The sequence below is a fragment of the Doryrhamphus excisus genome, chromosome 12 (assembly GCF_030265055.1).
Source record: "Doryrhamphus excisus isolate RoL2022-K1 chromosome 12, RoL_Dexc_1.0, whole genome shotgun sequence".
Lineage (NCBI taxonomy): Eukaryota > Metazoa > Chordata > Actinopteri > Syngnathiformes > Syngnathidae > Doryrhamphus > Doryrhamphus excisus.
The window spans coordinates 17887928-17907769 of NC_080477.1; the positions used below are offsets into that span (position 1 = coordinate 17887928).

The 19842-nt window shown below is 39.7% G+C and overlaps 1 protein-coding gene across 4 annotated transcripts in view; it reads left to right on the plus strand.

Moving 5' to 3' along the window:
- Nucleotides 1–19842, plus strand: part of LOC131139829 (protein unc-13 homolog C) — a 135925-nt gene that overhangs the window by 71869 nt on the left and 44214 nt on the right. For all 4 annotated transcript variants that reach the window (XM_058089739.1, XM_058089740.1, XM_058089741.1 and 1 more), the window contains exons 15-18: nt 3144–3233; nt 5634–5762; nt 12711–12844; nt 16357–16442. In XM_058089739.1, coding sequence (XP_057945722.1) covers nt 3144–3233; nt 5634–5762; nt 12711–12844; nt 16357–16442 — 439 coding nt within the window. The remainder of the gene's footprint in view (nt 1–3143; nt 3234–5633; nt 5763–12710; nt 12845–16356; nt 16443–19842) is intronic.

Here is a 19842-nt window from a genome sequence, read left to right on the forward strand (position 1 = left end):
GATGACTCCTAGCATCATATTAAGAGTCCACTGGGCCGGCACCAGTTGGTGCCAGTTCACGCCAATGCAATTTGCTGTGGCGCCTAGTGTCACCAATAAGGTGCCTAGTGGCGTGCAGTGGCTCAAACTGCCTCCCAACTGGCTCGTGGTGGCCCGTAACAAAAATTCAGTGTCAATCAAGCAATCAGCGCAAAGTGTCCACCGAGTGCAACTGAATGTCGCAAACAATCCGCCTATTGGAATCCACTGGAATGTAATGGTGCCAAAGATCCTCTATATGACGGTAATACTCTTCTGTTTTCACCTACTTCTACCTAACATGGCATGAGAGCTCTGCTGTTTTTAGGGACATACTACAAAAATACTAGAAAAATCCCCTGTTTGACAGGAGAGTCAACAAACAGGAATAGGGATGCCACAAATGAGAGAACAAGGATTTAAAATATGAGCGTAGAAAGGATTGGCCAGAGGAACAGATTGGAAACGAGAACCATTGGTTCTTTTATTTTTCCATGGCTCCTTGACAGTGATGCTCACACGTAGAGAAATCACAGAATATCACCTGCCAGCACCACCCTGCAGCGTTGCTATCACACACATGCACACATGCACTATTCATTGGCTCTTTCATTCTGTCAGCCCAACACAGACGGCTGGGCCACGATTGGAAAGCAATAAGAGTCCGATCTAGCTTTCACCCTGTGGATTTCCCCCTCTAATGACATTCCGAGAGAGACTGACTTTGGCTTTTACAAAAACAAGAGGCCTTGAAATCAACATTGCTCGCCTTTTTCCTCCCTTTTTTCATCTTGATACACGGTGACACCTTATGTATCTGCCTCGTTGTCGGTCCCCCTTTGGGACTTTTGCTGGGGTCCAATGTCTCAAATGTTCTCAGCATAGCCTGCGAGGGATCCTGCTTGTCGTTGCCCCGCTTTGGACACTTGATATAAAGCCATGCTTGTTCAACAAACACCCGTGGGAGTTATCCCTTAAAAGTGGGTGTAGTTTTAGAAGCAGCATATTTGTGGGGTTTTTGCGTGCACCCGTGCACCCTTCTATTAAAAGCACAGGGGTTATAATACACAAGCAGTCAGGTGCTTGACAGGTGCTAATAATGTATACATTCACCACCTGCAACATATCACATGTACATACTGTAGATAGCAATTATGATATATAATAATAGCTAACTACATCGCAGGTCGCTGCTACATGGATTTGTTCTTCTTTTTACAGCATATGAACATATTTTGTTTTTCGTCTTGATTGGCTAAGGGAATGTAGACCATTGTCAGTCCGTCTCTTCCATGCCTTCCTGTGCAGTATTATGCAGTATATATATATATATATATATATATATATATATATATATATATATATATATATATATATATATATATATATGTACACCAGATGCCAACATTCAAGGCTGCACTGTTGAATCTCATGCCCATTCTTCCAAAGGACTGATGACTTGTATTGTGGTCTGAAGGCTGCGTGGATGTGCAGTTATTGTCAGGGGAATATTAGTGTCAGCAGGTAGAGGAAGCACAGTGATGGATAGCACTCATGCTTCATGCTGTAAAGCCTTGAATGAAAGCACTGCTGCTGTAAGAGCACAGCAATAGTTTAACCTGATAATACTTATTACAAGTATTATTGCATGTCACTCGGGCTGCTAATATTTTAGCTAAATAAGAACCAGTATTGGCTGCATGGCGGCCGAGTGGTTAGCACGCAGGCCACACAGCTAGGAGACCCGAGTTCAATTCCACTCCCAGCCATCTCTGTGTGGCGTTTGCATGTTCTGCAAGCATTCCGGTTTCCTCCCACATTCCAAAAACATGCTAGGTTAATTGGCGACTCCAAATCCTCCAGTCAAAACTCGGGCTGCAACGACAGATTATTTTTTTGTAGATTAATCTGAAGATTGTTGTTTCGATTAATCAACCACAATCAATGTTTTGGTCCACAACGTAAAATGTCACTCTTTTCCATAGTCAAAGTTTATGTGTGTGAATATCTTTTTTTGCCTAAAATATAATAGGGGCTGCACGGTGGACCGAGTGGTTAGCGCGCAGGGCTCACAGCTAGGAGACTCAAGTTCAATTCCAACCTCTGCCCTCTCTGTGTGGAGCTTCCATGTTCTCCCCGTGCATGCGTGGGTTTTCCCCGGTTACTCCGGCTTCCTCCCACATTCAAAAAACATGCTAGGTTAATTGGCGACTCCAAATTGTCAGTTAGAACTAGGGCTGCAATGACAGATTATTTTTTTTGTAGATTAATCTGAAGATTGTTGTTTCGATTAATCAACCACAATCAATGTTTTGGTCCACAATGTAAAATGTCACTCTTTTCCATAGTCAAAGTTCATGTGTGTGAATATCTTGTTTTACTTAAAATATAACAATAGTGGTTAGCACACAGGCCACATAGTTAGGAGACCCGGGCTCAATTCCACCCTCGGCCATCAGGTTAATTGGCGACTGAATTAATGTCTATGAATGTGAGTGTGAATGGTTGTTTGTCTATATGTGCCCTGTGATTGGCTGGCGACCAGTCCAGGGCGTACCCCGCCTCTCCCCCAAAGACAGCTGGGATAGGCTCCAGCACCCCCCACGTGAGGATACGTGGTAGAAAAGGAATGAAAAGAACCAGTGTACATTCATGGATCTCTAAATATGCTTTTCTCATTCTTCCAAAAGACCAGTCTATGTTATTTAATAAACTCATTTTTGGGTCATTCATCAGCATGATCAGAAGTCCATAAAATGCCAATAAGCTTTGATCCTTGTTTATTTGTGTAGTCAAGCCCGTGGGCCACTGCCGGAATATTCTATATTGACAAAAAAGAAAACAGGAAAACTTGTATTAGTGCAGAGAGAAAGAGAGAGAAAGAGGGAGGGGAGAATAATGCAATAGTCCTAAGAATGCTGTTGGGTCTTTAAATGCTCCCCGTCACGCACCTTTGCACCGCCTGATGGCTTCATGGCGCTGGAATGGAAGCTTCCATCATAGGAGACCTCTCTGGTCCACTAAACGGTTATATTATTTATTTTATTATGATTGCCGGCCATTCATCTGTAAGCCATTTTAATGTGAACTAAATGTTTTTTTTTTTTTTTTTAACCCTTCTCCAGGATAATTTCCCTGCTGGAAACCAAGAACGTCTTCAAGACCTGAAATCCACCGTGGATCTCCTGACTAGCATCACCTTCTTCAGGATGAAGGTATACTGAAGTCTATAGTCTTTGGTTTCGTCTCTGGCTGAAGGGACTATTCTCAAGACCAAAATTATGGGGACACACGTTCTTCACCTTGGATATGAAAAAGTCACAGGTGTCATCTTGCCTCTGTTCCTATACTTAAGGTGGAAAATTACCAAATCGATGACGGAAAAAAAAAAAAGAAAAATGCACACTTTTACAGTCAGTATACAGAATAAGGAGCTTCCAACAAGAGTATTGATTATTGAGGGCGGTTGTGGGAGGGTTATGGTAATTTGTTTAAGAGAAATTGGGAGAAGCATAAAGACGGTGATAAACGATGATGGTGCTCAGTTGTAAGTAACCTTCCCTACGAGCTTTTAGCAAACAACCTTGACGAGAAGCTACAGAAACGCCCATAGCACCATAATCCCCCCCCCCCCCCCCCCCCACACACACACACACACAACATTTCATTGTAAACATAAAACCCCATTGATTCTGGGTTCATCTCATTTCACTAAAAATCAATTCAATCTCACTTTTGCTGAACACGATTTCCGAACACGATTATCTGTACAACAGGAGGATGTTGCTGTTTTTAAGGACTTACGACAAAAACGTTAGTCAGGAGCACTCATATATAGCACATCATGACTGGTTCAAGACTCTTCATTCTTTTTTAAATTTTTTATTTTTTATTTTTTTATATTTTTTATTTTTATTTAGCAAACACCAACTGCTTATATTGTGTCTTGAATTCACTCATTGTTGTGCATTGTTGAATAATAATAATAATAATAATAATAATAATAATAATAATAATAATAATAATAATAATAATAATAATAATAATAATAATAATAATAATAATAATAATAATAATAATAATAATAATAATACATTTTATTTGTATAGTGCTTTTCAGAGTACCCAAAGACGCTTTACAGTAGATAAGTCTAACATTTCCCAAGTCTTGGTCCACTAAGATCCTTTATCAGGGGTGCCCATTACGTCCATCGCAAGCTACCAGTCGTTATATGACATTAGTCTTCTGAAACTAAGCAATAAAAAAACGTAATGGTGAGCACATATCTCCAAACTACACACAGGGATTGAACTTCCATTTTAATTATTTTCATTATTCCAATTATTCCAATTATTATTATTCCAGTGTTGGCCATTCAAAGCAAATGTCTTTGTTGCTACCTGGCACTTAACTGTAAGCCTATGCCATGCATCCTATGCAGTAAGCCTCTGCATTGAAAAATGCTTTGCTTTGTTTCCTTGCGCCCGCTTCTCGGCGTCTATATAAAAAGGTCCATTCAGCTTCTGGAACGCTGAAGCATGCCGGCATAGCTAAGATGGCAGCTGTAAGCAGAGGAATGAAAACTGTCACTTTGGGTTACCAAAGCTTTCGCTCCGGTGTCACAACCACGCTGAGCTTTACTGCTTGTGCACGAGCCGTCGCTATATACTATACGATGTTCTGCAGAGACACTTGAACACCACATGTCAATTACAGTATACATAATGGATGTAAGTGGCTTGGCTTTCTCCACCAGGAAGTGATATATAACCACACAGTCGACATGGAACCTGATATTATAAGCTTTAGTACCACAATGCAACATCGCACTGCATTGCTTTTGGCACAACCCTGACTCGGCCTGTTTTTTTCTTCAAAAGTTCAGTCAGCTATCGTTATTATATAACAAGTAGGGCTGTCAAAAATATGGTAAACATTGGAAGTGAAAAAATGATCAGCAATTGCCGACACGTGCAGAAGCATAGATTTGCATTCAAAAATAATGGACATTTTCTGTAAAATAAGAGAAATTTCTTATGACATTATACAACACATAATAATAAACATTTATTATGGCACAGTGGTGTTCCAATACATGTGCCCAAATGTATGTTGTCCCAACTAAAAGCCTCAGTCAGGAAACATCAATTATTTGTAGCAACTAAAAAAATAAAAAATAAATAAAAAATTGTAGCAACTATGCACGGACAGCAAGCAAGACATTTAAAGACCAGCTTGTTAACAAAACTACAAATCTGAGCTAGTTTTTAAGAGCTACCGAAGCTTTATCACCGGGTCTAAGTGGCTAAGAATAGCATATATGTTTCCATGGAAATACATCATTTCTTAAGTACATCTCTACTTGGTGCAATATAGCAAATGGTAAATGGCAAACATTAAAATGGCTGAAAAAAGGGGCTTTGCCAAGTATTTGTTCGCATGTGTTGAGCATAACATAGTAAAAGAGCTGCTTCGGTGATTAGATTGACGTAAGCGTGAAGAGGTCTCTGTGATGTGATTACCTTGCCGAGTCATGGTCCTTCCACAATCTACGCTAAAACTGAGAGCCTTCACTTATATTAATGGTGTGTGTGTTTTTTGTGTGTTTGTGTTAGGTACAAGAGCTCCAGAGTCCGCCTAGAGCCAGCATGGTGGTGAAGGACTGTGTGAAAGCCTGTCTGGACTCCACGTATAAATACATCTTTGATAACTGTCACGAGCTGTACAACCAGCTGCTGGACCAGGTAAGCAGTAGGTTACATTTCAAAGAAAAGGCGTGGTCGATTGTGACATACAGAATATGTATTTCCTCAGATAGTCATCTCCCTACAAACATCACAATGGTACATAATTGCACCAAGTAATTTTGTGAACAGTTGGTAATGGTAATGGTAATGGTTTAATTTACTTTGAACATGCATCAGATTACAATTGAATGCATCACATAATCAGTTCACAGTTCCACATGTCCAAAAGGAGTAGGAAGAAGCAAAGCTTATTAAATCCTACCCCTCCATTTGGTACTTTTACAATCAGTAACTGTTGCATTTGTTCACTTCCTGCCTTTCTAATATAATTTATTTTTTTTAAATTTATTATTGTTATTTTATTTTTTTTGTCACATAGCGAAGTACGAGGTGATATGACCATATAATGACATAATGGGTACCATAGTAAGTGTCAATATAGTGATTATATATAGCACATCATGACTGGTTCAAGACTCTTCATCCTTTTTTTAATTTTAATTTTAATTTTAATTTTAATTTTAATTTTAATTTTAATTTTAATTTTAATTTTAATTTTAATTTTAATTTTTTAATTTTTTAATTTTTTAATTTTTTAATTTTTTAATTTTTAATTTATTTTAATATGTATTTTTATTTAGCAAACACCAACTGGTTATATTGTTTCTTGAAATCACTCATCGTTGTGCATTGTTAAATAATAATAATATTACATTTTATTTGTATAGTGCTTTTCAGAGTAATCAAAGACACTTTACAGTAGATAAAAATAAATAAAAATAGAGTTGAATAAAAACAGAGTAAAAGATGCATTAAATATCAATATCCATACATTCATTCAGTGCTAAAACAAGGCTAAAAGCGGGGCGGGGCGTCCTTACTCAATCCATTCCATAATTTGATTCCACATACTGAAATGCTGTGCCTTGATTATGGCAGTTTAATCGCTTGTACACCCGACTGCAGTAAATGAAATGATATATGAGTAAGGGAGGAATACTATTTTGCGGAAACTCACTTATCGTGGTCGGGTATACAAGCAATTCACCACGATAAACGAGGGATAACTGTACAAAAATGTATCTTCTCTAATATACAGCTGATCCTCTCTGCAGATACGTAAATAAACACCCCAGGCTATTACACAGAACCTCAATATGAACTTTGTTTTTATTGTCCTTTTCTTTTTAATCTCAAACTAATTATGGTATTTATGACTGCGGCAAGATACTCTTGTACACTGTAGACCTTAATTATTGATCAGAATCGAAATTTTGTAGTTAGCATTGTTCTCCCCTGCTTTTGAAAAGCTAGACTTAAGCCTGAATTATACATTATTATATCCACAGCCCCCATGTAAGCTTCACAGACAGGCTCCCCCCTCCTCTCCAAACCCTCCGGCAAAGCTTGACGTGTCCCAAAAACATTCTATCTTCACATCAACGGCGACGCAAACCGCAGAGATGTGATTGGTCGGCTTTTTAATATGACATAAATTCCGTTTTAATCCCTTCGGCCAAAGCATGAAAAAGCCTGGAAAACCCAAAGAAACAATGTTGCAAATTGGGAAGCATCTAAGCAAAGACATATGGAATTATGAGTGGTTGCACATCAACGTAGCAATAAAAGTGACAGATGTTGCATATCGATTAGTTCCAGCTCCAACAACGATCTGGATGTCACCATTGTTTACTACGACACCGGAAACTAAATCGCTCTTCAAAGAGACCTGTCTTCGTGGAGGACTGCAAGTCACTCGTCAGCCCTCGCCGAAAGGGCTGTTCAATCGAAATACCGTAGTGACGTGGCTGAAGCACGACCCAACCCTTGTAGGAAAATAAACACGATTTGTAGCAATCTAACTGGATTTGTATGGCTATTACATGCATGGGCGACCTTGTATTGTAATGGCACCGTGGTTCATCAGAAAAACACAATCTCGCTGTATTTAATCACGCTATTCATGCAATCACAATTGAAGCAGCAGCTCAAGATTTGTCTCCGGAAGCCAGAATGATAGAGTATGAAAGACACTTAGGCTGTGTTCGAAACCGCATACTAACTACTACATACTTCCATGTCCATACTATCCACACTCCATACTGCATACCCAATCAGACAGTATGCAAAGTGTTTACACTACAGTGTACTACATGATAACGCACAATGCATTGCACTCCTAACCAAGCCGAAATTGACAGGCTGAAGCTGATTTCACTTTTTGATTTCAAAAGCTGATTTCAGATTTTTTTCATATTTTTTGAGATTTTTTCCAGATTTTTTACAGATTTTTCAGATTTTTTTACAGATTTTTTCAGATTTTTTTTTCAGATTTTTTTCAGATTTTTTTCAGATTTTTGTTAAAAATCAGGCGAGAAAGTGTCCGTTTAGATCCCGAGTGTGCCATTTATTTGTCCAAATACCAACCGTTTACAATTTTGTTCAGACGAATTCGGAAAAATTTAAGCTAGCCAAAGTGAGCAACACACTTTCGGTTATTTTCACAAAATAAAACTGCTTGACACCGCCGTTTGGTCCATCCTGCTGCTCAGTGTTCAGACTACGGTGACATCATGTCGCGTTGCGTCTTGGGTAATTTGAGTGTGAGTACTAAGCTGATGATACATACTCAACATTTCTGGCGTATGCATACCGGAACTTCTCGCATACTCAAAAATCACATACTGCCAGTGTAGACACACTGCATACTCAAAGAGTTAGTACAAGTAGTAGGTAAGTATGCGGTTTCGAACACAGCCTTAGAGTCATTATTCAGTCATTCTTTAAAGTCAGACATTTCTGTAAAAACAAATGCGTAAAACTAAATTTAAGAGGGGCTGCACGGCATTCGAGTGGTTAGCACGCAGACCTCACAGCTAGGAGACCCGAGTTCAATTCCACCCATGGCCATCTCTGTGTGGAGTTTGCATGTTCTCCCCGTGCATGCGTGGGTTTTCTCCGGGTACTCCGGTTTCCTCCCACATTCCAAAAACATGCTAGGTTAATTGGCGACTCCAAATTGTCCATAGGTATGAATGTGAGTGTGAATGGTTGTTTGTCTATATGTGCCCTGTGATTGGCTGGCGACCAAAAAAAAAAATAAAATAAAATAAAATAAAAATAAAAATAAAAATAAAAATAAAAATAAAAATAAAAATAAAAATAAAAATAAAAATAAAAATAAAAATAAAAATAAAAATAAAAATAAAAAATACAAACAAAAAATTTAAGAGTTCCAGCATTATCATGCAAGACACATATATGATTTCATTTAACGGGGGGGGGGGGGGGGGTACTGTTTTAATGCCACTTTAATATAGTGATTCACGTTTGTGTTCACAGACTTTGGCCACCACCAACTTTACCTTATTTTCTTTAGGGAAAATTCATTTTAAAGTAAGAACAACTTGACAGTTGACCAGAATCCACGGATGGAACATCTTCCCAGGCTGCCTTTTAAATTCTTTATGACTATTACCGCCTTTCCGGGAGCACCTGGAGGCTCTTAATGAGACAGCAGAGACTCTGGAACCACATTATTACTCTGTGCTTCTCATTTTGGCCCCATGTTTACTCCTTCATTGGTCTTGTCTGAATAACTATCCAGGCAACAGGCAACTTTGCACCATTTTACTGACGGCCACACCACACCAGATAATGTCTTTTTTTTCCAGCTATAATGGGACACCATCCACCCCCAAAAGTAGAACAATAAGCCTCCTTTGTTTAAACAGCTAGAGGTGTTGTAAGCAATTACCACACCAGAGAGATAGACACATTTGCTAATTATACCTTTTTTTTTTTCCCCACTTTGACATCCTCTCCATCAACGTAGGGGGAAAAAAAAAAAGACGACATGGCCCTACAGCTAATGTCGCTGTGACTATAAATTATTGTGGTCATAGACACGAGTTACCCTTGCTGTCTCCGTGGTTGCAACTCATTTGTGAGCCGAGCGAGACGTAGCCCTGCCATGACAAGGCATCTTGCGTAACATGACAACCTCGAGCCCGTTGCTATTTCCCGGGCATGAAATAACTAGAAGGGGGGAAGAGATGGGCAGGAGACCCCAGCTTAAGAATCCAAGTGGAAATAAGGGCTTTAAAAAAAAAAAAAGGAGAGCGACTCCGTCATGCAAAATGGCGCAGTGTGGAAAGCGTTTTTGTGTGGCTTATTCACCGTGAAGTAAGAGGAACAACTAGTGGGAGCTTAAATTGGACTCTTTGCATACAGTGGAACCTTCAATGGGGAACACAAGCAATTCTGACCTACAATCTGTTCACATTGCAAATCATGTCATAGTCACAATTCATTCCAGGGTCAAACTGTCACCATTATAAAGTCTGTACAAGTGTAAAAAGAAGTTAACCACAGTTAAATCAATTTCTGCCGCTTAGCCTCACAAGGATCCCAGCTGTCTTCGGGCGAGAGGCGGGGTACACCCTGGACTGGTCGCCAGCCAATCACAGGGCACATATAGACAAACAACCATTCACACTCACATTCATACCTATGGACAATTTGGAGTCGCCAATTAACCTAGCATGTTTTTGGAATGTGGGAGGAAACCGGAGTACCCGGAGAAAACCCACGCATACACGGGGAGAACATGCAAACTCCACACAGAGATGGCCGAGGGTGGAATCGAACTCGGGCCTCCGAGCTGTGAGGCCTGCAGATGTTCATTTGCTGTCAAAACCCACGCATGCACAGGGAGAACATGCAAAAATATGTTATGATGTCAACGGCTTCTATTTTGATTTTTTTACATCTACCACGTGGTTATGAGATTATTATTAGTAGTATTATAAAATATACAAACAAATACCAATATGAGTTCGAAATCAAAAACTATTTTAAACATTTTTCCCATAATGTATTGCATCCAAGCAAAGCATTTATTGGTGCCTGCTGGGGTGCTGCAATGATGTCAGCTTGGCTCCTCTGGCGCCCAATGGTGGACGGAGGCAGTATTGCAGCACCATCCATAAAGTTTCTATGCCACTTGTCCTCCAATAAAATTCTTTGCACAGATGAAATGCATGATATGAAAAAAGTTAAAACACTTGTTTTAAGTATACCTTTTGAGTGTTAAGTTGTTGTGTGATGAGTTTAGCATTAAAGTGTAAAGATGTGAATATATATTTTGCAGAAGTTTTTAAAACTTTGTTATTTTGTTGTTAGGGTCAACTGTCTTGTTTTTATTGCACTTGAATTCATTTTTCCTTCCTCCAAAATGTACATATGGACCCTAGAATCCATCCAATAATCAGCTAACCCCCTTCCTGCACCACCTGAATGTTTTCCTTCAGGAATTGAGTGCATTCCGGAGTGCCTCCTGAGTCCCAGACTCTAATTTGGCTTGAATTGTGAGAATTGATGATGAGCCAGTCGCATGCAAATGGAAAAACCTGGGAGCACTAAACAATAAACATAAAGCACCTTGCTAGCCTCTGGGAAGAGCTATGCGCCGCTATCAATCTTACTGCTATTGCTCTCGCCGTGGTGAAAGTAGTCGCCTTTCGTGAGCAGTGGCGGTGCTAAGGTGCAATCTTACAGTAAAGATTGAAAGCCATGGGTGTGTTGCTGACTGTAAAAAAAAAAAAAATAAAAAAAAAAAAGCAGCATTGACTTAATCACATCGAACAATGCGGTTATGGCGACCTGAGATGAATATAAATGAGCATAGGGAGTTTTAAACCGGGAAGTATGCTCGTCAACCTTCATATGCGTCCTTCACTTTTGCACCTTTGCACGGTTTGTATGGTGCACTCACACACCCCCCCTGCAGAGTTTTTTTTTTTTTTTTTTCATTATTCATGTTTCAAATTGAATATGAATTCCCGTTAGGCATCAGCCTAAATAAACCCGCTGGCATTCCAAGATAGAAGGAGGAGAAATGTCTTGTCAGTTTACCATTTACGGGGCTTTTATTGTTGATGAATTTTCACTAATTTATGGTGACTTCAACACCTACACTGCAACGCACAAAGAAAATCAAACCTGGCAACGGCCAAGCCTCACAGTTCGGAATCTAAAGCTCCAACTGCCTGTTTGGAAAAAAGCACTGAAAAGCATCTTATGGAATAGTCAGGTAAATTTTTCAAGATAGGAGCAAAATTCTGTTATTATCCCATTTATTCAGAAGTTATGGAAATTTCCATTCCTTTAGGACCTCCACTGAAACACACTATAGATTTGTGTCTCCTCCTTGTTAACGCCGGCAAAGAAAATCTAAATTGGTAATTCCCATGTAAGAATTTAAAGCTCACGCTGCTCTTTTTTTTTATTCCCAATAGTATTTAACATATAACAAATTAGAAATAGTCAAGTTTAAGACGCAGCTCCAACAGAATGAGAAGTAATCCCTTTTTATTACTGTGGCGCTCCCAAACCGGAATGATTAAAAGGGAGGGGACACACAATCATCCGTCACACCATCGTTTTTTTTTTTTTTTTGCATTTTCTTGTCGCCATGAGATTAAATGTTGCCATGGTGGAAAAATCACAGCAAAAAAAAAAAAAAGACAACAGACAACAGAAAAACTTGCAGTCGTCGATTGGAGGCTGAGAAGTAAATGGATTTGCAATGTAATTCCAATTCCCAAGATCTCTTCCTTACAACGTCTGCTCTTTGTGCCGCACCAAAGTCAATACGCTGAAGGTTGTCAGATCATTCCCGCTAAATTATTCAGGAAAGGAATCGAACCGGTTTCACAGTTTTCCATTCATCTACAATAGGCTTCTATTTGGTTATAGGTAAAAAGTGTACACATTATGTCATGAATAATATGTGTTAAGCAAATACATAGAAAAGAATGACATGCAACCTGCCATTCAAATGTCATATACAATAGAAGTTTGGGTATTCATGACAAAATACAATTTTTATTTAAGGCATCACTTTCAATTTTCTTCAACGTATTGTTAATTCCTTCTCCGCAGAGTCGGAAGCAAGACATCCCACGTGAGGAGCAAGGACCATCCATCAAGAACCTGGACTTTTGGCCCAAACTCATTACCCTCATGGTGTCGGTCATAGATGAAGACAGAACGGCCTACACACCAGTCATCAACCAGTATGTTACTTTACCATTCATTTAGCATAACAATCGATTAATTCCGAGTTAACGAATTTGGTCACTTACACAGGAATATTTGTTGATTATTTGTGTCTGGAATTTTATTTTTTTTTGGAACATTCCAAAAACATGCTAGGTTAATTGACTCCAAATTGTCCATAGGTATGAATGTGAGTGTGAATGGTTGTTTGTCTATATGTGCCCTGTGATTGGCTGGCGACCAGTCCAGGGTGTACCCCATGGATGGAATTTCTGCATCCTGAGTATATGATGATTACGATGACTTTTCAGAATTTGTTCCATATTTGGGTCAATTTGGTAGCGTGCTAGCTAAAGAAGTACAACATGATGAATCGGGGCGGCACGGTGGTCGAGTGGTTAGCTCGCAGACCTCACAGCTAAGAGACCAGGGTTCAATTCCACCCTCGGCCATCTCTGTGTGGAGTTTGCATGTTCTCCCCGTGCATGCGTGGGTTTTCTCCGGGTACTCCGGTTTCCTCCCACATTCCAAAAACATGCTAGGTTAATTGGCGACTCCAAATTGTCCATAGGTATGAATGTGAGTGTGAATGGTCGTTTGTCTATATGTGCCCTGTGATTGGCTGGCAACCAGTCCAGGGTGTACCCCGCCTCTCGCCAGCTGGGATAGGCTCCAGCACCCCCTGCGACCCTCGTGAGGAAAAAGCAGTAGAAAATGAATGAATGAAGGCTGAATTGAAATAGTTTTGATATGAATGGTGAGCAGTGCAATGACTCCATAACAAGGGATGGATGACATACTAAATTAGTCATATGAATTGTGAAAAATAGATATGTTCCCAACGTGTTTGTGTGCATCGTTTGCTGTAATCAAGCCCATTTCTTGATAAAAAACAGACTAGGGGGGTTGCCCCAGCAGAAAACCAGATGAGGCGTATATTTTTTTACCAACATTGCTGGCCCCACTTATTCGTATTAGATATCCTCTCAGCCTTTTTATATTTGTTCATATTTTTAGCTCATTTCTTTTTGCCTCTTGCTGATTTACGACGCTCATTATTGCTGTTTATGCCCAGAGCTTCCTCTGCTCTACTGTCTAATGATAGAACTGCTTTATTCTTGTCTGTTTTCCTCTGGTCAAGTTCCAGAATGATAACCACCCCCTGCTGCTCTTTTTGTGGTAAACCTAAAACCGGTACTGCAGTATTGGTGCCGCTCAAATAATAGAAAGAAATATTTTCAGGGCCAAACTGTGAATAGACTGATCTTGTGAATTTATTTTGCAATAAGAAATTATACCATTGGAAGGATGCAAAGCCAAAAGATTAGAAGCTTCAGGGCCTATTCCTGAAAAAAAAAATAAGCATCATGCACATCATTTGTTTACCTCACTGCATGCAGAGGCACTCCAGATTTACATGTAATTGTATGCTTTACGTATAAGCGAGTGGGATAGACATGAAAGCGGGGAAGCCAATTGTTTTGGGATCTGTTTTTTTTTTATTTCCTTCAGTGAGCAAATCCGCCTTCTTTGAGTATATTCTGCACATCGTAGCAATTATGGTTACAGGAGAAATAATTCAGCATCGGAAAAGAACATAACATTTTCCAGATGAACTGACCTTTCTCCGGCTAATGCCTCGTCATCTGAAAATGTCCTCCCATCACTGTCTGATGCTACGGATAATTAAACCACTGACGTTTAACCTTTGACTGAAAAGCTACAGCATCCCTACGAGTAGACCGGTGAATCGGTTGTTCATCTCTTTTTTTTTTTACTTTCTTTATTTATCGAAATCGTAAAAAGATAAGGTTATTTCAAATGTTTTCAAACTCATTATACATACTGTAACGAGTTGTTATGAAAACTTTAATAACTAAACTTATGTGCCCTGTGATTGGCTGGCGACCAGTCCAGGGTGTACCCCCCCTCTCGCCCGAAGACAGCTGGGATAGGCTCCAGCATCCCCCGCTGCCTTTGTGAAGATAAGTGGTAGTACAGGGGTACACCCTGGACTGGTCGCCAGCCAATCACAGGGCACATATAGACAAACAAGCATTCACACTCACATTCATACCTATGGACAATTTGGAGTCGCCAATTAACCTAGCATGTTTTTGGAATGTGGGAGGAAACCGGAGTACCCGGAGAAAACCCACACATGCCGAGAGTAGAATCGAACTAGGGTCTCCCAGCTGTGAGGCCTGTGCGCTAACCACCCAGCCGCCGTGCAGCCCTTTTCAATCATACACGAGCAAAAGAGAATTCAACCGTACTGTACAATAAAACTAAAATAAAGTAACATTTTTGCCAATCCCAGCTGTCTTTAGGGGAGACGCAGGGTACACCCCGGATTGGTCGCCAGCCAATCACAGGGCACATATAGACAAACAACCATTCACACTCACATTCATACCTATGGACAATTTGGAGTCGCCAATTAACCTAGCATGTTTTTGGAATGTGGGAGGAAACCGGAGTACCCGGAGAAAACCCACGGTTGCACGGGGAGAACATGCAAACTCCACACAGAGATGGCCGAGGGTGGAATCGAACTCGGGTCTCCTGGCTGTGAGGCCATGTGCAAACATTTCATAGTTATTTATTTGTCCAGTAAGATTTGAAAATAAAGCTATTATTTTCTTACAGGCCAATTATTGTAATACAGAAAAGACATTATTTTTACCATCGATTTTATCGTTTTTTGCACCATCTCTGTGTGGAGTTTGCATGTTCTCCCGGTGCATGCGTGGGTTTTCTCCGGGTACTCCGGTTTCCTCCCACATTCCAAAAACATGCTAGGTTAATTAGCGACTCCAAATTGTCCATAGGTATGAATGTGAGTGTGAATGGTTGTTTGTCTATATGTGCCCTGTGATTGGCTGGCGACCAGTCCAGGATGTACGCCGCCTCTCGCCCAAAGACAGCTGGGATAGGCTCCAGCATACCCCTCATGGGGATAAGTGGTATAAACATGAATTAATAGACTTTAGTCAACCACAAGTCGTGATAATGACCTAATTTTGAAAACCATGATAGAAATTCAAATAACAAATTTTTGTAAGGCATCTTAGAGTAAACTTCCAGAATAATTTGAGTATCTCATTGCCGGGCAAAGTGTCCTGGTTTTCAGTAATGAAATTATGGTCACCCTACTTTTGTAGACGACTTAGAGTGAGAAGTCTAGACTAGACTATGATTCAAGGAGACTCAACAGTTAAGTGAATTGGCATTTCTGTCAAACATTCATTCATTTTCTACCGCTTGTCGGATCAGGTTATAAGTTCTGGGCTTTTATTGTGGAAAAAAAGTTGGCATCTGGCTAGAAGTTATAGCCATTAAGGTCCAATATTGACCAAGGTTTAAGCCATGGCGGAGGTCCACATTATGAGACTTACCAACCGTGTCTTGTCTCACGACCATTTAACTCGTTTCTCCGGGATTCGGGCCTTAGCCATCAGGCCGCCCAGCGGTGCATGTCGTTACAGGGAAATGAATTTCAACGCAATGCATCTTCCATTTCCACCAGGTTTCCACAGGAGCTGAGCGTTGGCAAGATCAGTGCCGAGACCACATGGAATCTCTTTGCCCTGGACATGAAGTACGCAATGGAAGGTGAGTCAATGCCGCTTTTAGTGAGTGACAGTAAATGACGATGAGAAGATGAGTACTATAACATTTGACACGGTCTTTGTGATGAGTAAAGTGTAAATACGAGGTGGGCTCGTCACCTGGAGGTTAAGCATTTATTACTTGACATGCTCATTAGGTGGAGAGTGACACCGTGCAAAACGCCTCCATTTTTCACTCGTGCATTGGCCGGCGTCACAAAGGAGCGGATCAGCTTTTCTCATCCACACTACCCACTGATTACACAATATTGATTCACACACTTTAACTTGAGATCCCAAACTGACAAAGGCCACATTAGAAATGCTCGTAAAAAATCCTGACACATTCTGTTACCAGAAACATATAATTTCCTTATCAAAGATTAAAGTGGTGATCACATACTATATTTAAGTAATATATCAGGTAATCTGTCTTGAATGTGCAGGCTGCATCAAAAGGATAAATGCTTCAATTAAGGTCTCAATTCAATAAATTGCAGTGTCGTTTATACTATACAACTATGGCTGTTTTTTTAAACACAACATGTGTGGCTACATCTACCTCTGCATGCACTTTAAAATGTTGTTTACTCATCAGCTGTATTAATGGGGTTGAGACTTTGTCTTCTTCGTTGGTGTTTGCAGCTATTTCGTATATTTGAAGTAGGAATCAAAACATATGAACGAGAATGTTAGTCGAGATTCCCATCGAGGCGCAAGACTTGATGCCCAACCCTCGTCGTAAACAGGTTTTCGAATTCGTAAACAGGTTTTCTTATCGCTACGAAAATATTCCTACTCCGCGGAAATTCACTTACCACAAGCAAGTCTGGAAAATCAATTCTCCACGATAAACGAGGGATTGCTCTATTCTCAAACAACATAAATCCAGAGCAATTTTGTAGCAGACCTTTGTGTTGAAAATGGTGACCAATTAATCTTAATTAATCTTTACAAATTCTGTAAATTGTGTGGAATGTATTGATTATGTATACATTACTTGGTCACGACCAGCAGAGGTGCTATTGAGTCAGTCTAAACTAGTTTTACAGGCTAAAGAAGAACAACTTAAATAGTCGGTACTAAATGTGCAACTGTTCTGGTACCCCACAGTACGGTCCGTAGATTAGTATTTGGGATATGATTTTGTTACGTTTTTCCCAGAAAATTCTCTGTTTACTATTTATTATTATAAAATTATTTTGAAAATGAAGTATGAAAACTAAATTGAATTGAGTTACATCTGCAATATTAATCTCCGAAACATGATACTGGCATTGAACAGGACATCGGGACACCCCCTATAAAATAAATAAAATCTATAAAATAAAAAATAAAATAAATTATATAAATATTATAAAATTAATATAATATAAAATTATAAAAAATAAAATAATAAATACATATAAAACTACATGAATATTTTCCAATAAAATAAAATAAATAAATCTATAAATGAGCAAGGAAGTACATATTGTCATATTTAGTTGATTCTTGTCTTAAGTTTTTTTTTTATCAAAGACAACAAAGCCACCTAAGTAACAAATCTCATGGCTGCTTTCCTGCTGGAAGAGATGTTCTCTGTATAAATGTGGATTTTCACTTCAATCCCAAATGCAAGCTCCTCCTGCTCCATCTTATTCCCCAAAATACAGCAGGCAAATACCTCCTACGGGTTAGTGAGCAAGCTGTTCCTGTTATGTTGGAGTCCTCTGGATCAAACCCCCACCAGGATATTCGTAGGTGGGTTTGTGAATGAACGTCCGGCAGTTTTGCGCAATGTGTGGGGATTGATTCGATTTAACATCCATTCCTATTTCCCATGTTCCTAAAAGTCACATGGATGTGTTTTTTTTGGTAGTTTTAAAGCATTCAGTATGGCGTCACACTACAGCACATGTCATACGCACGGACTCACACCTCCATTTCTCTTGCCTGTCTGATCCCCTCATGTCAAAGTCTGGATTTTTTTGTGGACAAAATGTTTCCTAATATGTAGGGAGCCATTTTCAAGAGGTCATGGGTGGAAGAAAAGGACAAGCCAAACCACGCACAGAACCAGAACCAGGACCAGACAGATTAAAATATGTTCCACTGTCATGGATAATGTGCTGATTCATGGAATGACAATGAAAGTAGCAGGATAAAAAGTGACACATAACCTAAGCGGATACACAGTGGGATCAATTATTAAACAACTTAATAAGGAGCACATACATGTAACATTAAAATAATAACAATAACAATGATAATAATCAAATTAAAATAGTTTCCAATTAAGGGTTAAATAAAATGATGTTCCGGATGTGTTCCTCTTTTTTGCACAAATGAAGGCAAGGAAGACTAATATTTTTCCTGACATGATGACAGAGCAGATGAAAAAAATGATCAAATTAGAAATCAATAATTGGCAGTATGTAATGTTGGGAATGCACAGAAGGGCTCATTGGTCCTCACGGGCACCAATAAACCTGCTGCTTCCTCGATTACGCACAATCCCCAGGTTGCTATGGTAACCAAATACCAAATGACCGCGCTGCACAATACCACACACACACACGCATTATAGACGTGCATACATCAAAACGAGCACGCTGTCAAAATGCATAAGCAATGCTTGCCGTTTTCATCTTCACACTGTCAATAGTTTTGAAGGCATAGCATCGATTCATCCATGTTGGTCTTTTACGCTAATGGAAGTCATTCATAGGGAGAGCAGGGGGTTACGTAAGTAGTCACGCAGGAAAAAGCATCTAGGCGCTAAGTGAGACACCCTGGAGGAGGCTTTTCTTAGAAACCGCCATGTTTGTCTGTATGCTCACAGCTTCCGTATGCAGTGGGAAAAGATGAATGGGAATAAAGGAGGAATGTATGCATGTGCATGACTGTACATGCGCACGTGACTTCATCAAGTCTTCCATGCATCTTTTTGCTAGAGGCCTTTGGTAGTGGACGCGGATGAGGGGGGAAAAAAAATGGTTGCCGCTAATATTAGCATGTTTGAATCTCTGAATGTGGGTGAGAGTGGAAGAGAGCGGAGATGGAGGAAGACAAAGATAGATGAGGGAGGGTGTGAAATAATGAATGAGCGCACCTCCCTGCGCTTCTTCAAATGTTTATTCTCCACTACTTCTGGCACATACTGTCATTTTTGGACATTTTCATTTTTTTTACTCTAAAGTTTAACTACAGGGAGTAATATGCCTCAATAGCTGCAGAAAACCTCTCTAGCTGTGAGCTGGAGCCTACCCCACTTTAAAATGTGTTTTGTCCATGACTGTTTCTCAGAGCACATGTGGCTCCAAGAAGCGCTCTTGTTTATTTTATCAATTTTTAACTTAAAAACATAATAATACGTAATACAACATGACAATGTAACTACGTCACATTAACACATTCACTGC